We start from the raw sequence: 20,918 nt of genomic DNA, 5'->3' as shown, positions 1-20,918 counted from the left end.
CTGACACACTGAACAGCCTCTGTCATAAGACTCTCATTTCCTGGTACAGCCAGCGGAGGCTTGACTTTATCCAAACACCGCTGACTGAGCGTCGCTGTCGACTGTTGTCATTCTCTCTCCGGTGGCTCTAAACACCAGGCGATGATGTCCCGACATGCTGGATTTGTTTTGCTCCTCGCCTTTGGAGCAGGTACGTATAACCACATTAATTCATCTACAAATCGTTTTTTTTGTAAAGTGATAACACAAGAAAAAAACGCAGCCCGTTTCCGAGAAGTGACGCGGTTAAACTTCTGGGGCCTGGTGCTTCTGCGCTCAGGCTAAATGCTGCTCCGGACAACAGAATGACAGGATATTTCCTAGTTGTCAGTGGTCTTTAATTGTTTCTCCATAAATACATTTGCTGGTGGGGAATTGGCTGCTTAGGCCATCAAATTAAACCTCTTTCGGCTGCTTGTGAAAGGAGCAGCTCAGTCGTGATGTTGTGCTGCGGTAGCATTGTAGCTAATTGTTACCTACGTCAACATAAAACTGAAACCCTGCCAAATGGCTGCATGTAGCTCCTGTTCTCAAAATAGCTGCTATTTATATTCTCATCCTAAGGTCCAACAACCCAACAATTCCTTAAACACCTGTCAAGGCAAATAGCAGGTATAACGTTAGTCCTTCCGTTAACGTTGGAGCAGTTAGTTAGTTAGCTAGCTTAGCTGTTAGCGTACTGGTTGACTTCATAGCGTTAGTGGTTGGGTAACACTTGTTTTGGAAGCAGGAGATCGAGTTAATGATAAAACTTAAGACCGTCTGAGCCATGTCTACCGCTACATAACATTTGCCAAAAACACACCAAGGCTTAGAGTGTAAAAATAAGACCGAAAACCCCGTTGGCACGACATGAAACGTATTAGCATTGTGTGAACTGGCGCAAACGGCTAGCATTAGCTTCATTTGGCAGTTTACAGTAAGTTGCCACGTGACCGTACAGCTAGAACGCAGCAAGCTAAAGTGCAAACCAGCTAACTAACCTGCAGTGATTAGTACTAACATGATTAGATTACTGATTTAAAAATACACGGGATGGCAAAGCAGCTACCACTTTAAACAAGATTACTTATTATTTCAAATAAGCTTATGGCTGAATTGTTATGTTGATGGTAGCTAACGCGTAATTATAATAACTATGTAACACTTTCAAATACCCGTTTATCAGTACAGATTTAAATATCAATTTAAGGTAATACTCTACAATATTAACAATTATCCAAATTTGCCTGAATAATGTAAATGTTGAGGTTAAGACTTTTCAGTGTAATAAATTAACCTAAGTTATTGCAGTAACCCAACCCTAACCCAACAAATTATCTGACGACTTTAGATTATTATTTACAAGCTACCATTAATTGTTTTTTTTCACACAGGTTCAGTTTTAGTTTGTTCGTAATGCATATTTTTTCTCAGAAGTTCATCTCTAGTGCACAAAGATACCAAATTCTGTGAGCTTATCAGGAATTTCAGCTATGTTGCCCCTGCAAATGTCAGTGTGACTTATCACCCACGTTTACATTGCGTACTTTTTCAGATGCCCTTATAATACTTATTTTAGCAACATTTGGTGGGTGTGCACAAAGATCTCTGTGAGAGACAGACTTAGCTAAAGTGTTCAATCAAATGGTGTCAGGTGTCAACGCGTACACCTCGCCCTGGACTTTCAGTTTTAAATAAAACCTGTTCTTGTAATTTGGTCTCAATCATCTCTGTGTGCCTGATTGCTGGGTGTTTTTATGGGTTTATGGCCATGTAACTTGATGACTATGTAGGTCATATAAATGTACTTTGTCTTCCCTGTTAAACTGTAAAGGTAATGGACTTTGTTTTTTGATCATGTAGCATCATGTGCTCTCATTTTAACTTGTGTTTTCAAGTTGAGACAGAATTGTTCTTAAGTAACTTTGTGAGAGGTAAACAAGAACATTTCCTTTCTTGCAGTAGCTGTGTGCAATATTATCATGTCACAGTGTAAACCTGGTTTTGTTGAGGTCTACATGAATTTAAGGCCGTTTACCTTCCTGTTGTTCCTAAACCAAGCTATATTCTCATACATGCAGTTGGCTGTGGGGGTCGTCTTCTGCTGTCTGGAGGGTTATGGTGCTAAGGCTAAACATTTAATAAATTTCACATTGAAATCGAGATTTGAAACAGTGCAATCTGGAAACTGCAAAAGCTGCGTTTTAGGATATACGTTACAGAGTGCATTTGACCCAGGGTTTAAGCTGCCCTATCAATGGTTTTACAAATTCTTGCAGTCCTCTTTGTGTGACCGTCACGCTTTTAATCGTATGATATCTCGTGGTTATGCTCCATCACGTTTTAAATCTATTTTTTAGCTGAGGCTTGACTTTATGAACATGTCAGTCTGAAATATTGCCATTAGATATTTATTTTTCTCAGGTTGCTGTGATTAGCGCTGCCTCCTCACAGAAAGAGGTGAACCTACCAGAGTGTGAATGGTTCTCTCTTTCTGTGTCAGACCTCCGCTTGACTGTTGACTCGCCCTGTAGTTATTCTACTGACTATTTGACAGATTATGCGCTTAAACTAAACATTTGCTTCATACAAAGGAAAATGGCCATTTCATATATTTTTATTTTGTCTTGACAAACTGCATGTCATTGATACAATGCAGCACAGAACAAAATTTAAACAAAGATTGACATAATTAAAAATTAGACTGAAAGCTCCGGCATGATAAAAGTAAATAGTCAAAGAGGGCTTATTAATCAAGTCAGTAGTGTAATTCCCCCAAAAAATCCAACTGCTGGTTAACATTTATTCCAAATGAGCTGTGTTTCCATCTGTGTCATACTCATTCTATTATCCAACAACAGAAACAGAAAAATATGCAAATGAGAATGGCTTTATTGAGAATTCAGCTGTATTAACATACTGCATACGTGAGCACAGACAGAAACAAACATTTGTAAAGTGACTCTGTGGTGAATAGCATATGTGAGTTTCTCTTCAGTTATTCGCAAACTGTGCTGCTGTGTTCTGCCATCGAAACTCTGCACAGTTTACAAGCCACATTCTTGTTCTTTGTTAATTTGAAATACTCCCATATTCTCACAGCCTTGGGTCTTCGGAAACATTTACATTTAACCGAGTTGAACTCTGCCCCCGCCCCCATTCCATAAAACTCTCGCATTGACTGGAGCCAAAAACCTCTCAATGCAACAATTACAGTGATACTAAAGAAAAACACCACAGATTGTGTCACTGCAGCCCTACTGTCAACTTGTTCTGGTGTGCCTTAGGATTAGCTCCAGAGCCCTTTGATTCTTCTCACGGAAAAGCGAGTATAATTCATCCATTTGTAGCCACCTGTTATGACTTCCTTTTGCAGATGTTAATCTTCTACTGGAGTAATTGCTGCTCATTTGTGAAGTAAACGGAATATTTTTTTTCCTTTTCTTTTCAGTGTTCCAGTTGTCTTCTTGCATTGAGGTGAATGTCACAAAAGATGACAAGTTATGCCTCTATGCCAATCTGATGCTCAACTTCTCAGTCTCCTATGAAGTAGCTGACAACAAGGTGGGTGTCTGGTCTTAGTCACACCAACCACAAGATGCTCTGTTCAGACGAACTGTATATTTAGTACATCAGCCTACTGTAGCGGGGTCCTTATGAAACGCTTTACTAGGACATGGAAGCAGCACTGCTCTTATCAGGGCACCCAACGCATGGAAACAAGTGTCATCATGGAAAAGGGAAATGAAGAAGTCATTACAAAGCAAGCAGATTCTTGCTATTCAGCATTTCAGTTAGTGTGTTTTCCTGGTGCAGATCCTGCAGTTGTTATGTCCTGAGTTTTAACTTAAGTGAGTTTTTGCGCAATAAAAATAAATTCACAGAGATATATACACTTTAAAGCAATAATCTGCATTCATCATTCTTCCTAACTGTGATGCTGTCGTGATCTGTTAGAATATTGTTAGTGGCATGTTTACTGGGGAGGCATTTCAGATGATGCAAAACAGTGATTGATTGGTACGATTACTAGTTTTTAAGAGTTTGACATTGACTGGAATTCAGTTTTTTTATGAAGTACACTAAACCAACAATGAAAGTACTAAACTATAGTGTTCCTTTCTTCATTGGTGCCAGATGTGTTTGCATAATTTTGAACTATACTCTTGTAAGTGGCATTGTAACTGTCCAGAAATGAAAATTCTACTTGCTCGAGGTTTTTGCTTGCTCATTTTAAACAGCTTAACATCAGCCTTTTATAATAATGTTGAATGAGATTATACTCCGTTCCCTTTCAGACTCAGACGGCTGTGTTTGAGCTTCCCGCTAACGCTGTAGCAAATGAGAGTACATGTGACAACACAAGCTCACTGCTGAAGCTTGATTTTGAAGGACACTCTTGGAGCGTGAACTTCACCACAGATGGAAAAAGTTACCAGGCAGCCAACGTCACCTTTTCTTACAACCTCAGTGACTCAAAATTGTTCCCCAATTCTGTGTCAAAGGGTAACTCCTTCACCTCACAATGCCTAAATTAAAAAAAAAAAAAAACAGAATACATGAATAAAAAGTTTTGTTACTAATGCGGATTTTTGGATTTCTTTTAGATATTAAAACTGTGACTGTGACGCCTCAAATGAAAGGTGTACGCGTTGACACCTGCTACTCCTGCCACAGCAAAGACATGATCGACGCTGATCTGGTCAATATGACACTGTGGAACGTGCTCATACAGGCTTTTGTCATTAACGGCAGCAAGAGTGAGAACTGTAAGTCTACATGTTTTTACACGCCTCCTCCTGGCTGCAATATTTTCATCACATAGTTGTTGATCATTTCTCTCCGTTTCCTCCTCACACAGTAACCGTTTGTGAAGCCGATACTCCTACTGTTGCCCCCCCGACCACCAGTACTGCCCCTCCTCATACTACCACCACCCCAACACCCACCCTGCCCACACCCAGCACCGGGAAGTACAGCTACAAGCCTGATGAGAATAGCACAGCCTGCCTGTTGGCCAACTTTGGCTTGCGAATTGGAGTCAAGCAAGGAGACGTACGTTCATACACACGGAGTTATAATGCTTTTATCCCGTTACAAAAATCAGATCTTCCACAGCCCTTGTTGACTTTCGCTAATTTCTCTTTTTCCTGGCTTAGAAATTGGAGGAGATTAACTTCGAACCCAACGGGACCCAAATCTCTGGATCTTGTGGAGTCAACAGCAGCGAGCTTAAGTTGGTGTCCAACTCAATCACCATCGAGTTCACTTTCACCAATGTAGGTCCTGATGTTTAATTTAAGCGTTTTCTCAGTTTGAAAGTCATATTTAAAGACTTCTATTTGTTTTGCTGTTCAGAGTAAGGTTGATCCCACTCTATGAAATTAAAAACACCGGCTCCTTAGCTTAGCTTCAGATTCACTTGCAACCAGGAACTACGCGGAGTCTCTGTTGAGATTGTAAATTATTATTGTCAAGTATGGTAATGATGACAGATTGAAGCTGTTGACACACATATTTGGTAACCTTTGGACAGAGGCAAGCATGTTGTTTCCTTCATTTTATTGTCAGTGTTAATGCTAAGCTAACAAGTTGCTTGCTTTCATTACATATACATTTACTTCACAGATTTAACAGAGTGGTGTTCATTGTCAGTATATGGTTTTGCATTTCACATCAAAAATCATTTTTGTTTAGGGTGTAGCATAGCAAACAGTCAATCTTTTTTTTTTTAAGTTTGTGGAATTTTAAAAGTGTTCCCAGCCTTTTCGTTTTTCATCCTGCAGCCTCATCAGAAGAGCTGAAGCACCCCTTCATTGATAGATCAGATGACTGTGTGGTTTTGAATAGAAAAGTCACAACAGTAACTGTGGTGGATTCATTGTGAATCCATAGGAGACAATGATCCTGGAGTGGTTCATGTTTAGGCCTGTTTTGTATCGTTACTTTCAGAGTGTGGAAGTAGCACCAGCCAAGTTCCGGTAAAATATTAAAGTGGTCGATAGATTTCAGACACTAAATAGTCATTAATTATTGAGCAGCTGGTGAATTTGCACAATTATCTGTCAGTGGCTCATGAACGCCCACATTTTAATGAGTTAAAATTTACTACCTGGCTGCTACTTCTGCAACTGTGAAGGGTAGAACTATTAAAACTATTTTCTTCTAAGTAAAGTGTTTTCATCCACACTCAATCACAGCACTTGCAGATTTTACCACTGACTCAGGTTGATGTGAATCAGCGGTGTATACAGAAGGCTACAGATTACTGCCTTGATAAATATGCAAAGATCAGATTCATTCCAAATTGTAGTACTGTTTGTGTGTCCATTTTCCTCCTAAACACAAATTATAGACATATTTTTGTCATTCATTTTCGTCCGCAGTATGAATACCAACATTATAAAACTTTTGAGAATTAGATGTGAAACAGCAAAATGTTAAGTGTATGCAGAAAGTATCACCCATCACCCATAAAAGAGAAGGAAACTACTTATATCTGTTGAAGAAATTTCACTCTTAGTACTTTGAGCTTTGAAGAGAACTGTGAATACCAGTGGGCAATGGAATGAAGGAATGTAAAAGGTGTTCTATTTTCTTCATCATGTCGCAAATATCAGTGTTGAGTCTGTAAGTCTTCCGTTGTTGAACGAGCTTCCTTGATGGTATTTTGCAAAGTTGAGTTTGATTTAAAAATAGCTTTGTATTCGTCTCATTTCTCACAGGACACGAAGAAATTCCGCCTACATGCTTTGAATGTCACCGCAAAGATGGGCTCTGGTAATTCAAAGAATCCTGTCTAGTCGTATACAGCAGGCACCGCACTGAAAAGAAAGCTGATGCTGAGTTGCTTTTATATCCGTGTCTGTGAAGGTTCGATGGTTTCTGAGGCTAACAACAACATGAGTCTGTGGGAGGCAACACTCGGCAGCTCCTACATGTGCAACAAGGAGCAGAACTTCACCGTCGCCAGCCTGCTCACCATCTACACCTTCAATGTACAAGTGCAGCCTTTTGGAGTCAAGAAGGGTCTTTTCAGTACAGGTAGGTTATTCCTTTGTATATCTTTACATCAAACACTGCAGCTGCTTCATATTGACAGTGTCTGAGGGAAAGGGCTTTGATGACTGGAGAGGCTGAATCAAGAAAGATGAATTTTGTTGTTCGAAGCAAACCTAATGGATTATACTGGAAGTTTGTACACCTACAAGGAGTATGTCAGTTAAGGGGTTACTTTTATAATGGCTGTCATCCACTATTTCTTATAAGGGTAGCAGAAAGTGTTTTTAGGCAATGTTTGCAAAGCATCTTCACAGAAGAAGTAAAATGTTTGGGAAACACAAGGTATTATAAACAGACATCTGTAAATTGAAATGAAACAGTAAAATTCTACATATACATAGACAATACAGTGTCAAATATAAAAGGTATTGAATTCAAATGACCTGAGAGTAAATACAATTAATCCCCCCCACCCCCCCACCCCCCACAGATTTTAAATTTTAACGGTTTAGAAAATTTAATTTTTGTGCTGAAATTCTAACTTTCAGCTTTTGGTTTAATCCAGGATAACCAAATAAAGACACATTTTAGAGAACTGAAAATAATAATAAAACAATGATAATAATTGCAGAACCACATGTACCAAATAAAAACAGAATGACACTTGGATTTTGTTTTGCTGCTTCTGGCATATTAGCCAGTCAAATCTGCAATTTTCCAGTTACCAGTACCACCAGCTGTAAATTATATGAGTTATTTTAGGAGCCTGAAGAGGGGACAGTATCAAGTATTAAAGAAGGGGATAAAAGCAGAAATAGGAGGAAAAATAGGAAACAATAGACTCAAGCTTCAAGTTTAGATCTGGTTTGTCCACTTCATAATGATCTAAAATACTTCAAGAATCTCTTTATTATGAATAAAGCAAACATCCTGCCAGAGATGTTCATCAGAAGGTGCACATGTCTTTTAAACAGGTAGGACTGGGTGTAGTATTTTGGTACAGTAGGACAGCTCAGATGTTTTTAAGATTGCAAATAATGTGAAATTCTTTCCTGCTGCTTCACTCTTGTGTCTCAGGATTTGTTATCAATCACAGAATCACTGTTCCACCTGTTGACTGACTCTCTCTTTATCTGCAGCCCATGAATGTTCATTGGATGACACCAGCATCTTAATCCCAATCATTGTTGGCGCTGCTCTGGCTGGCTTGATTCTAATTGTAGTGATCGCTTACGTGATTGGTCGAAGAAAGACATATGTTGGATATCAGACCCTTTAAATCCAGTTTGCAGAGTCGATCCTGAATCATCATGGGGTTCCCGAGCCTGGTCCTTGGGATTCATGTACAGATGTTTAATTGGCAAATGACTTTAAAAAAAAAAAAATTTGAAAATCTAAAAATAGTGCCTCTAATGGAAAGACATGAGATGTCACTTTATAAAACGACAGCTTTCAGAAGATTAGATTTGACTGTCCTTTGATATTGAAGTTCTTGCTCATAATGATGCATGAATAGTGTTGGCGGTCATTAATCATATTTAAGAAGAAGAGTAAAATGGAGACTGTGTGTTCTTCTCAAGGACCAAACTTGTCTACCCCTAGTGTTTGTGTTTGTTTGTTTTTTTTTGGTTTGTTTGTTTTTTGTTAAATGTTTTGTCTTTCCCTTTTTGTTGTGCTTTTTGTGAATGGGCAAGTGCAAGATCCACATCTTTCAAAATAAAGTTATAATTACAATCGCATGAAAGGTGGCATCATGCCCAGCACAACTGACATCGACTGAAGCCCCACAACCTAAATTTTTCACACATTTTTAGCAAAAAGCGCTATGATTTCATTAGTTGTTGCTGTGGGATCCTGCACTTGCTCAGAAAACATTCCCTTATTGTTTGCTTTATTTCTTAATCTTTGAACACATTTATGGTTTGACTCTTACTCCCCATAATTATTAAGACACATATGAATGACCATTTCCACAGCACAAAATTGAAGCCAGATGGTCGAGAAGCTTTCTTTCTTTGTTCCTAGAAATTCATTAACATGGATGAATGTCTCCTCCATTTGGAAAGCTGTCTATAGACACATTCTTTAGCCCATGTTTGACCCTGTAGAACAGGAGAAACATTGGAATTTTGTCCTGATTCTGTGGCTCTAATCATATTTGGAATGTGAAATCAGATGTATATTGTCTAATAGACCTTCGATAGAGACATCCTAACCTGTTGAGCAGTGAACACCCACATGGAACTAATGACCCTAACAGTGGCTCTTTTACCGTGAACTGACACACCTGCACCAGATGAAGCCACTGTCCGTGTTATTAATGACATCTGTGTGTTTCCTGCTTTTACATTTGCACAGTCAGAATAAATCTGAAAATAAATGTCTGCTGGTTTTTCCTCACAGAATACATTGTGGCATTAGGTTTAGAAAAGGGATAGAACTATTGTGTGGATATTCACGTTCAGCACAGACCATTCTGAAACGAGGATATTTACATTTAAATGCACTAAGACACTACGTTTTGCTTGTGTTTAGACTGTTGTCGCATTAAATTACCTGTGTAAAGGTCTGGGCTTGGCCTGAACTGCAGCTGGATCAGGGGACGTTAAAGCCCCTGAAAACCCTAAACAATTGGAGGTAAAGTTTAGAAGAAAATAGCCTGGGTAGTTTAAAACAGGATTAGTTTGACATATTGGGAAATGTTTTGCTTTTATGAGTCAGCCGAGAAAACTTTTATTCTCAGTGGAGTATTCTAAATGTAAAGCTGCAGCCAGGAGCTGCTTAGCTTAGCACAAAGACTAGAAACGGGTTCACTTTAGGCTGACTCTCTTCAAATCAGCATTTTTTGCCACTAAGCTCACCAGTTACCATTAATATCTTGCTTGTTTAATTTCTACAACCAACTTTCAACAAAGATAAAAAAAAAAAAATGTGCAGTCCCCTGTTTGTCAAACTATTCCTGTGAAAGCTCAACTAGATCTGCCTCTTTAGGGCCATGTGACAGCGGTTTAATCAGATTTCCACAACTGTCAGCAGATTGTGATTTACTGATGATTGCTGCACCTAAATATGTGATATAATCTGAAGTAAAGTGGACAAAACTGTTGGCAGACTGATTAGCTTTTGTGTAGTAACCCAATAAAAAGTAGCTCAAAGTAAGTTTTCAGGTCCTTCGAAGTCAGTGAGGCGTCGTCAGGGACGGCAAGCCACAGAACGTGTACTTTTGTAAAGATAGAAAGCGTGGCGGTAGCTCTATATTGCTGCTTAATTCCTGCAGAGCACTGTGTACTGTTTGCACCGCTTCAGCTCTTTGCAATGTCAGAGATGAGCTTTTTTTAAAGTCTCTCATAAAATTAGATTTGGCAGGATATTGTACATGTGTTTGAGTTCCTAATCAAAAATGAGCTTTGATTTTTTTTTTTTTTTTTTTTTTTTGCTTGTGATTGTTGCTGCCTTGTGTATTTGAGCTTTGTACAAACTCAGTTGCCTTAACTTTCAAGGTGGTTTCGCAGCACAACTGTAGGGAGTTTTGTTAGAGATTTTCTCATGGAAAGTTCCCCTTGTTCTCAATTAATCATCTAACAGCTTTATGATCATGATAAACGGGCTTCATTCGATGTTAACTTTCTGTTTTGTACCTTTTAATAACTCACTGAGAACTGGGTGTGATTGGGCTCACTTTATATTTCCCCTCCGCTAGTGGAGAACACACACGCTCAGCAAAGGGAATCTGTGCTGCAAGACCATCTCCGTTAATGTGTGTTATGTGGATACAAATGACTGCTGATTCAGTTTGCATTCTCTCATGCTGTTAGCTGTAATAAACTGGATTTCAAATTGTGTAAGTGGAGCTTTTTTAGTATTGTAAGATCTATGGAAATAAACAAACATGTTGCTGTCCGTGACACTTGAGTAAATGTTCATGCTTTTGAAGAACCGTTCCATTTTGGACATTTCCAGAGCAGACTCTTCATTCTTTCAGCTGTTCTTGCACTAACCATATGTTTTATTCATAACCCCTCTCAAGCCTATAAGACATTCACCTCTCTGCTCTCTTCACTCCTGTCTAGCTGTGGATTGCCAAGCTGATGATGCGGAGAGCTTCCTTGTTCCCATAATTGTCGGAGTTGCCCTGCTTGCTCTCATTCTTATTGTTCTGGTGGCCTATTTCATCGGGAGAAAGAGAAACATGCGCGCTGAATACCAGCAATTCAATTAAATGTGCCTCATTCAGACCTGACCTGCCTGTTTACCGTGCTGCTTTTGACTAACTGGGGAAGAATTGCCTGTATGTGTTTGTATCAGTGTTTGTGTGTGGTGCTTAGTGCTGTCGTAGAACTGTAAGACATTATGGGAAGCCTTTGTTTTCTTGCTGAGTGCTGGATGAAGCTGATCGATACCACTCTCACGTCTGTGTGGTAATTATGAAGCTGTAGCTAGGTATCTTAGCATGTAGACTGGGAAAAACTGTAACACAAGTCTGTCTACTAGCACCTCTAAAGCTTTCTAATTAACAAGCTTAATGTCTTTGGGTAAATTCATACAGAAATGGTGATAGTGAAGCCCACTGGTAGACTTGCCAGTTCCTTCTGAACTGTATAAAGTTGGATCATGCTTTAAAAAAAATCTTAATTTGTTTTGATATTTGCAGGAAAGTGAATTTGTTCCATTGCTCCGGTTCTAGTAATTTTAGCTCCACAATGACCTAATGCTGTTTGTTTCACTCTTATTTTTTGTTTCATCTGAACAAAACTCCTTAGTGAACTACAGAAGTGCTCTTAGCTTACCTTCTGACAGAGTAAAGCTATTTGTTTCCATTTTTTTGTGCTAAGCTAAGTAACCTCCACCTCAGGCATTAGAGTGGTACTGATCTTCTCATCTGACTCTCCTCAGTGAAGCTTTTTTGCTTATTTTCCCCCCAAAAATTCAAACATTCTGCATGAAACCAATGTTCATATAAAATAACAGCTCACTTGACTATTTTTAATGTATTTAGTGATCCTTTCCTCTAATATACACTACATTCACTTCGTTGGTTCCAGTTTTTGTCGGTCTCTTCTTGCTGCTCTTGCTCTGTTTCTGACCCTTTGTTTCTAACCTTAACTCAAGCACTAACCTGCCGTCTCTCTGTGTTTCTTCCTGTCTGTCAGCTGAGGAATGCTTCCTGGACTCTGATTTGAGCTTTTTGGTGCCCATCGCTGTGGGCGTGGCGCTCAGCTTCCTAATCATCCTTGTGCTTATCTCTTACCTGATTGGTCGGCGGAAGAGTCGCACTGGCTACCAGTCTGTATAATCGAACCCAGCTGCTTCTGCCTCTTATCCCTTTTGAACCCTCACAGCTCTTTAAAGAAAAAAAAAAACACTTTTCCTGCCCGTCAGTGCATCAGAAGCTTTCCAGATTTATGCTTTGTTCCGTTTCCTGTAAGGCAGCATCTCCCTCAATGAACCCTTAGCTTATTTCTCGTATCCAGTTCCAAATTTGTCCGGCAGCCACTCTTCCTAACAGTTTGTTTTGCTTTGATGCCAGAATGAAGTACCAAAACATTTATGATCGATATTGCATCATTTGATTATAGATTGCATGTTTTAAAAATGACATTTCTGGCTGTGAGTGGCCGTCCACCTCCTCCCACCCTCCCCAGAGAGGCTTTTTCTGCTCTCGGTTTCTGTGCTGTATAATAGTATATGTGTAAATTACTCTCTTGTATAGAATGAATGGCGTTGATTTTTGATGATGTGAATGTACAAGCAAGCTAATAGAGCCACTGTCATTCATTTCCCTCCCACTAGCACCTTTTTCAGTAATTCTTTAACCTTCATGTAACACAAATTTAATAATGTCTCAATGAAACTCTGCCTGTTGCACATATAGTCACTTAATTGTAGCTTGATGAAAGGGACAATAACTTATCAAGACACTTTACCAGCATTGGGACCAGATTGTTTTTTGAAATTGTGATTTTAGGTTATGTTTATATCACTCATAGTAGGAAGATTTAGGACTTTTATTTTCTTGAATTGTGCACTTCTTTACATGTGAGTAATAGGATTAATTAATTGTAATGTTCCCTCGTAATCTTTTGATATTTCCACACATTCAGCAGCCTCAGGCCTGCACTTGTCACCTCTCTCAAAGTTTGTACAGTAATCTGTGCTACATAACAAAGTATTACACTACAATAGCCTCCATGTGATGGTACAGTAACAACAGGAGGAACAGTACAAGACCATGAGGATCATTTCTGAAGCCACACCCTTCGTTCATGTGGTCCTCAGTGCGTCCGATCACTCCCCGACAGTTTCGTGCCTTTCTGTTTTGCACCTCTGAGTTGCTTGCTTGAAGCTTGTCTCCATCTGATGAAGAATGTGATGTGATGAGCTTGTTTAACACAAGTGGGGAACAAATTAAATAAAGTTTTGTTCTTGTTTTGTATCGCTGTCATTCTTCTTAGTTTTTTTTCCCCCCTGCACTTTTATTGCAAAGGTACAGCAGAAGGTGTCATGTGACAAAGGTAAATTTAAAGGTTAACGGCTGCAGGCTCAACACTGCTGAGTCCACTTTGATCTGTTTTTTATGAGCTGTTGCTGCAAACAGAAGCGTGACTCACTGCAGCTATCACCGCCTTGCAGCAGGGAGGCAGGTTGGCACTGAGGTCACACAAAGATCCATTGATCACTGAGACTGGAATGAAGATTAACTATTAACATTGGTGGTTTGTCATACTTTCCTTTTTGACCCAAATATCCCACTGTTGAGTTTAAAAAATACCCGCAAAATCTACATTTTTAAAATTCAGTCTGACTTGTTGAGGACCTACTTTAACATTTACATATGAGCTTGACAGATAGGTAGATTTTGGTCCATAATGGCATGATAGCATCACACAGTTGCTGCACATTTGTCAGCTGCACATCCATGATGCCAGTCTTGAGTTCCATCACATCCCAAAGTTTCTATTAGATTGAGATCTGGTGACTGTGGAGGCCATTGGAGTCCAGTGAACTCATTGCCATGTTCAAGAAACCAGTTTGAGATGATCTGAGCTTTGTGGCATGGTGCATTATCCTGCTAGAAGTAGCATCAGAAGATGTGGTCATAAAGGGATGGACATGGTTAGCAACAATGCTCAGGTAGGCTGTGGTGTTTAAACAATGCTCAGTTAGTACTAACAGCCCAAAGTGAGCCAAGAAGATACTAAATTAATAAAACCCTTAACTTTGGCTTTGCTGTTCAAATGCATTTACTTACTATCTACAGCTTTATTGAAATGTTCGAAGTTTTTATGTGTTGAGAGCTTTATAAAACAATATGTCAAAGTTGATGCAGACTGTTAGTCTCATGTGGAAGAAAACTTACAGTACAAACCAGAACATTGTATTTATTATAAGTACTATAATAGGAATAAATACAACATTGATACCAAGTTTAGTAGCACAGTTCAGGCAGGATTAATGCTATCACAAAATAGTTATATATTTTAAAACGGTACAGACCTTTCACAAACTATTTCACAGCACAGTATGTCTCTTTATTGATCAGTCTTGTGTAGTATTTCATTTTTCAAAAGCAAATGTTTTTACAAAAGAAGAAGTGGCTTGTGATACTTTATCATAACTGTATAATACTGCTCTATTCAACAAAAATATAGTAATCATGTATTTGCATTTATTATATCTTTTTTTTTTACCGTGTAAGTACAGTACAAGTCCTGCTTTCAGTATTTGCATGATAGTTCTTTGAATTCTTACAATATACAGGTTTGAAAAATATAATGCAAAACAAATTAGTACACTTTGTCACACAAAATTGTGCACACAAAACCATAATCTAGCCTGGCAACATAATATTTCTAATTCCCTATTAATGTTTTAAGTCATAATTGGATTTGCATAGCCAGAAATGCTAACTATTGGGCAGAGTGTAATTTAGTTTGATTAATCTTGCTAATCATTACAAAATATCAGGAATTGAACTGTAACTCACTCTATGCACTCGTCCTGTGCTCAGCACTGTTTGTGGTGGGTGCAGGTGCCAGTAGCACACTCAGCGAACAAAGATACAACAGAAACACCAGAGAAAATATCTACTTCTTGAGGATTTTGTTTCACAGCAGAAGATGTGGACATTTAAGTGAAAGATGGGGAGAAGGGAGTGATATAATTCATGGAAAATAATGGTTCAACACATTTCTTTTTCTTGTACTTATTTTCCTGCCTCGTTGTCATGCTTCCCCCTTACGCCCCGACGTCAAAGGAGAAGGTCACACTGCCCAGGTAGCGGTCAGTGGGTGAATCATTGATGATGCCCTTTCCGTTCAGTTTGCATTGTACTTGGATGTGAGTGTCGTACTGCAGTCCTGCAAAACGCACAGCCACCACCGGTGAAGAGTAGTTTACCTGAGACAAAAGAGAAGATTACTAACCGGTCGATTTTACATTCCACTCATGCTGCAGCAGTATTCAACAACGATGAAACTTTCACTCACATGTCTGAGCTTCCCGTAGTACGGATAGTACTTCATGTCAAAAATGCTTTTAGGGAAAAACTGGATCTCCCCTAAAGCATCTGGTGGTCCTTTCTGAGAGAGAAAAACATTTTATTTGTTGACTTACACTGACTTGCATGCCACGATTATGATATTTTTTTTTAGAAGTGTTGCTTAACAGTGGTATGAAATTGCATAAAAATGTTGATGGTGATTGTACCTTAACTCCACAAGTCACATTTATTGGTTTGCCTTGGCCAGGCAAGTATCCAAGAATCTATAAAAGAGCAAGAAAAGAAAGAATAAAGTGTCATCAGTCTGAAGTAATATGTCTTTAAACTGAACACTTGGAGGCTGAAACACGACATTTTTTGTAGCTTTATTGTTTCAATGTGAGGAAAACCTCTGATTTTCCCATTTGATCACAATCCACCATTTTAGCTTCAAACTGAACTCCAGGAGGAAAGTTTATTCATGTTTGAATAATTAAAATAACATGCAAAGGTTTATTTCTGACTTGTATAAAAAATATTCAAAAATTGTGCATTTTTTTAATGTGGCACACGCTATCGCTCCCAACACTGAACAAGACAAAAAGTAGTGCACAAAGGCTTCATGTACCGTCATGTACTTCCAGGAATGGCCACAAGATGTCGCTCACATTGAAAAACTGAGCATTGGTACAGTAACACTGTGGTCCTGCTGTATAATGTTCCCTCTTCTGTTTGTTTTTATTATTTTTCCACATAATTGTACTTTGTAAAGCTAAGTATTTTACAGGTTTTGAGGACTGACACTTGTCTTACCCGGTTCATTCGAAGGAGGATGCATGGCCTTCCCTGAGAATAGCCATAGTGAGGATCCCGCAGCCCTGAACACTCCCCCAACCAGGACCGCTTAAACTGACACGCTTTCCGCTCTGCACTCTCCTCCAAATCGTCCTGCATGAAGTATGTGTCCTGTGAGCAGCGAATATTCTTCCTGTCCTGAGCACCATCGTTATAGGCTGCAAACGAAGAGCAGAGAGAGAGAGGCAGAGAGGGAGGGAGGGAGAACGAGAGAGGGGGGCATAAATAAACCTTTGCAACAGCAATGCCATGCCAGACTCAGGCCTCTGATTAAGGAAGCTTGACAAAAGCTGGGTGTGAAAAAAACACAGCACTGAATAGCTGCCCTCTGCCCACAAAGAGGCTTCCCTTCCCAGCATGCCCTGCAAGAACCAAATGGAAAAAGGGGACAAAGGTACTGGAGATGAGGATTAACTCGTTGCACGTCTGCTTCATTTTCGACAAACCCAACAACCTCATCAGACCTCCCATCTTCAACATCATCCCCCACAATCACATCGGCACGGACTCACGTCTTAGATATTCATCCATGGACCTGGCATACTTCTTCCAGGATTTGCGATCAGATGCATTAAACGTAATCTCATGGCCTTCTAGGTGTGGGGCCATCGTCATACCTGCCAGTGGAGACGCAGAGACAGTCAACTGTGCTGAGACTCGAGTAGAAGCAAGAGACAGAAGGACAGTCGGACGGAGAGGGGAGAGGGAGGTGGTAGCGGAGGGTGCAGTGGAGCAGCTTGTGTTTAGGGTTATATTTACCTGGTGGCATCACTCTATCATTATAGGTGGGATGGTAGGGACTAATAGACCACATGAGGCAAAACAAACAGCCACCAAACATGGCTGCAAGAAACATATAAAGTGCAGCGTAGAAGAGAAGGATGAGGCCTAAAGGGAGAGATTGAAAAATGAGTCATTAGATTGAACATTTTTTTGCAGAGTACTTTCATAAAAGTGTCTTATGTAACACACAACACATCCCTCAGTAAATGAAGTCTGATGTGAGTGGAGGGAAATAATGAACCATTAGGAGTTTCCAGTTTTGCTCAGACTGTCTGTCTGGACTCCAGCTACTGTCCTTGATCAGGACGGCCTCTAATTTGTTTACTCATACAAAGCGCAGCCCGCCCCTAATGTCTGGATTTGCAAATAACGCCAATAGTTCTGCTATAAAACCCACTGTACTGAGCTAATGTGAGAACCCCGTAACAAAGAAATCCTGGGACCTAGTATTGTTCTGCAATTTTCAATTAACAGTCCATTAGCAACTAATCGAGCTAAACGTGCCCTAAATTAAATGGCTTTTGCTGTGCGGGCAATTTCACAGGGGACGAGCTGCAGCCAGCCTTGCGTCCCCGGAGCCACAAAGGCCTTTCTGTTTGAGCTCAGTGAGAATTCTCCCAGCTGTCCTTTCACTCAGGAACACAGTGAACCTCCGGTTGCCATCGTAGTGAAGGTCTTTTGCGGCCATAGAGGCCCAGCCAGCTCCAAGGAGCCCCAATCACCCCACTCTGGTATTGTGTCCCCTCTTACACACTCGTCTCACAGGACACACAGCACAGACTTCAACTCAGGGCCTTTCTTCAGCAGACACATGGGCCCCACTCCTCCACAAGTGTGCACACACTGGTTATGAGGCTGAAATCAGCTCTTAGCCCTTCCTGGGATCCAGCATTTTGGCTTATGCAAGTAACACACACTTTCCTTAGATGTTGTCTCTGCACTCAGTTGGATCATGTTTGCTATTGTGTACAGTGGAGCTGAAGGAGGGGGCTCAACAACGTCACATAGCAACTCCCCTGGAATACCAAGAGGCTGCTCCATCATCATTGACTCAACAAACTCGTCCAGTCTGTCACTTCTGCCAAAAAGGTTGTTCTGCACCAAAGCTCAATTTGGCAGAGATCTCTATGGAAGAAAAAAAAGACACGATCATCTATCGGTACGTGTTTTACTGCAACTGAGGGGCCGTAAGCATGTAAAGGTCAGCAATGAGGTCGCCACGGCTTTGGGAAAGAGGCTGTGGAGAGCATGGTAAGATGAAGAGGAATGTGATTCCGGGCCAATGTGAGGCCTGGAACTGTACACTCCTGCTGGGGATACGTCCCCAGGCAGTCTGTTTTTGTCAGGACACTCTGAATTGTCCATGCACCTATGTAAACATTGAGCATGAGGACACACACACACTCACAGCACAGTGAGCAGAGTCGCTGGACTGGAGAAACATTTCTCACCCCCAAACTATCCTTGAGTGCATCTTTTAAAAAAACACCACATCAGCTCTTAAGCTTGTTAAAGAAACATTCAATTTTACGTTAGCACTGTACTTAGTGGACACATGCAGTAAAATCAATCCAAACGTCTCTCCCCACAACCCAACAGCACAGACCCTCTAGTCTCCATCAACTCACTCCAGCTCTTCCCAGAGCGACCCATGAATTCGTTGGTCTCTGCATTCCACAGGTATTTCTTCAAGTCGTCTATTTTCTGGTGGAGCGTCCTCTGGGGAATCGGTCTGCGCTTCCATCTCTCAAAGTTCAGGTCTTCCTGCTCTAGAGGGTGATGCTCGGCCATCTCCTCCTGCTCTTCCTCCAGCTCCTGGCCATGTTTGAGTATCACTTTGTGAGGCTGGTGGAAAGAAGGAGAAGAGAAAAAGCCCTCACCACACATATTCTAAACCGCCAGGTTCTGCAGTCAACCTATTTTCTTTTCAAATTACTGCAGGAAAAAAATGGCATGCCTCCTGATCCGAGTATGACGGATAATATAAGCTGCCAGACAGTGCTCTGCATATTAATGAACATCACACTGATGGTCCTGTCCCCTGTTTCTGCAAATTATAAACCCGCTGGTGACCTTGTGGCACTCGTTGGGAGAGCTGACCTCCTCTGAGTGGACCCTCCTGCTTGGAGCAGCAGCTGCAGACAGCAGAGCTGGAGGGTCACTCTGACAGCCAGATGTTACTCACTGACTCTCAGCATCCACAGGCCAGGAGACACAGATCCCAGAGGAACCCTAGGACACTTGAGAGTACCATCAAAAAGTCACTTCCTTCGTGAGAGGTTGGCCTTTACAAGAGTCTGCTGTCTTCACAACCTTTATGGGAGCTTTCAGATTACTGAGTAAATGATAACTGTGCTGTTTGTCACAAAAACTTCATTGCTAAAGGAAAACTTGCTTTAAAAGTGAAAAGAGTAAAAGTCATTTAATGTCAGCACTTACAGGACTTGGATGATTTTTAAGGAGCGTCTCCTCAGCTCCTCCCTCTGTGGAACTGGGCTCCATATTCTTCACAAAGATAAAAGGTACTTGTTAAACCAATCACATCTACCTTGTCCATTGAACTAAAACCTCACATTTTTACATCTGCAAACTTTTCTCAACTTCCCAAACTACCTCAATTACTTCATCTGCCATTAGACAGAAGAAATGATAGTGTCATGAAAAAATAAAAACAAAAAATCTGACATACCTGAAGTTTTCTTTTCAATAAAAACGCGGATTAATATGTCGAAAACCGCCTCGACCCGTCGAGAAAAAAAAGGATGTTTGTCAAAAAGTGTTTGGGGATTTCATTAGAAAGTTTTAGGCTCGCAGAGGGGACCGGCTGTGGAGAGCCTCCTTCAACTAGGCGCGCATCGTAGTGAATGAACGCTGGACGGAGGAAAACTGGGGGTGGGATACAAAGTGCTTTTTTTGGGTCCCAGAGACGTTTTGGCAGCGGCCTGGACCACAGCACTGCATTCTGTACACGCACACCATCAGCCATTGTCTGCTAAGCTGGACTGAGACTGAAGCAAAGCCTGAATACAATATTTATAGCTGATCCCAACACAGGACTCTGTTACCCTGCACTGTACGCACAAAGCCACTCCAGCAGTTAACTTGAGTTATTTTCTTATGTATTTTTCTCGGGTGTTTCTCTGACATGAATCATAAATTAAGTCAAAAAACCGGGCGACATCAGTCATCTGGTTTTGTCCCTGCACATGCATGCACACTAATCCAGTTGCCACCGTGCAGCACCTCCACACAGTCCTGCAGCGACTGCTTACCATGAGCTCTCCTCTGCTGAAGTTCAAGTAGTCCTCATCCCTGATCCCATCTGCACTCCGGTCACGTAACGCTCTGTTACCCCCATGTAAAAAGTGGGAGAGGGGGGGACTTCTGAGGCACTTTTTTTCACTTCTTTCTTTTACATGAAAAGAGAAATTGCGTCATGGAAAAAATCTGGTCTTTCAGATTTGAGCGGCAAAAACGTGCGTGTGTGTTTCAAAGCATGTGTATTTTCCAGTAAAGGTCAGATATTCTTGTCACCACAGGAGAACATCTGCAAAGAAACACAACTCACTGGAACATTTTGAAGGAAGCATGAGGGGATTTAACTTAATGAGCCTGTCTATGCATAACAATGAGCAACAAGTGTTTTCTTTTTAAACTATTATTATAAGGGACAATAGATAATGTAGACATGCCATTGAAAAGCAACTTGAATCTTGTATGAACTCTGCACATTAGTCCATACAATAGGCTGCATACAATGGCTGATTTAACCTGCTGG

The 20,918-nt window shown here is 40.5% G+C and overlaps 2 protein-coding genes across 6 annotated transcripts; one reads left to right on the top strand and one right to left on the bottom strand.

The window, feature by feature from the left end:
- The first annotated feature begins 21 nt into the window (after positions 1-21).
- On the top strand, positions 22-13,456 carry lamp2 (lysosomal-associated membrane protein 2). 3 transcript variants are annotated; one of them, XM_022214431.2, is made up of 9 exons: positions 22-190; positions 3,473-3,585; positions 4,320-4,527; positions 4,629-4,790; positions 4,883-5,076; positions 5,181-5,300; positions 6,747-6,801; positions 6,895-7,065; positions 12,174-13,456. In XM_022214431.2, the coding sequence occupies exons 1-9, from the start codon at positions 142-144 to the stop codon at positions 12,314-12,316; spliced, it is 1,215 nt and encodes a 404-aa protein (XP_022070123.1). In that variant the 5' UTR covers positions 22-141; the 3' UTR covers positions 12,317-13,456. The 3 variants fall into 3 exon arrangements, with proteins under 3 accessions (XP_022070123.1, XP_022070112.1, XP_022070131.1); XM_022214420.2 differs by lacking the exon at positions 12,174-13,456 and adding an exon at positions 11,094-11,263; XM_022214439.2 differs by lacking the exon at positions 12,174-13,456 and adding an exon at positions 8,163-10,928.
- A 930-nt stretch (positions 13,457-14,386) lies between these two features.
- atp1b4 (ATPase Na+/K+ transporting subunit beta 4) lies at positions 14,387-20,476 on the bottom strand. Of its 3 annotated transcripts, none has more exons than XM_022214399.1 (9): positions 20,413-20,476; positions 19,580-19,645; positions 18,769-18,985; positions 17,117-17,245; positions 16,870-16,974; positions 16,316-16,515; positions 15,730-15,786; positions 15,510-15,602; positions 14,387-15,420 (listed from the first exon to the last, which is right to left on the bottom strand). In XM_022214399.1, exons 1-9 carry the CDS (start codon positions 20,413-20,415, stop codon positions 15,259-15,261), a joined length of 1,032 nt encoding a protein of 343 aa, XP_022070091.1. In that variant the 5' UTR covers positions 20,416-20,476; the 3' UTR covers positions 14,387-15,258. The 3 variants fall into 3 exon arrangements, with proteins under 3 accessions (XP_022070091.1, XP_022070099.1, XP_051810645.1); XM_022214407.2 differs by lacking the exon at positions 20,413-20,476 and adding an exon at positions 19,830-20,023; XM_051954685.1 differs by lacking the exon at positions 19,580-19,645 and having other exon boundaries at positions 20,413-20,430.
- Positions 20,477-20,918: the final 442 nt, after the last annotated feature.

The sequence above is a fragment of the Acanthochromis polyacanthus genome, chromosome 10 (genome assembly GCF_021347895.1).
Source record: "Acanthochromis polyacanthus isolate Apoly-LR-REF ecotype Palm Island chromosome 10, KAUST_Apoly_ChrSc, whole genome shotgun sequence".
NCBI classification, from domain to species: Eukaryota; Metazoa; Chordata; class Actinopteri; family Pomacentridae; genus Acanthochromis; species Acanthochromis polyacanthus.
Note: the sequence above shows the minus strand (reverse complement) of the source record. Positions and strands in the feature narration are given on the sequence as shown.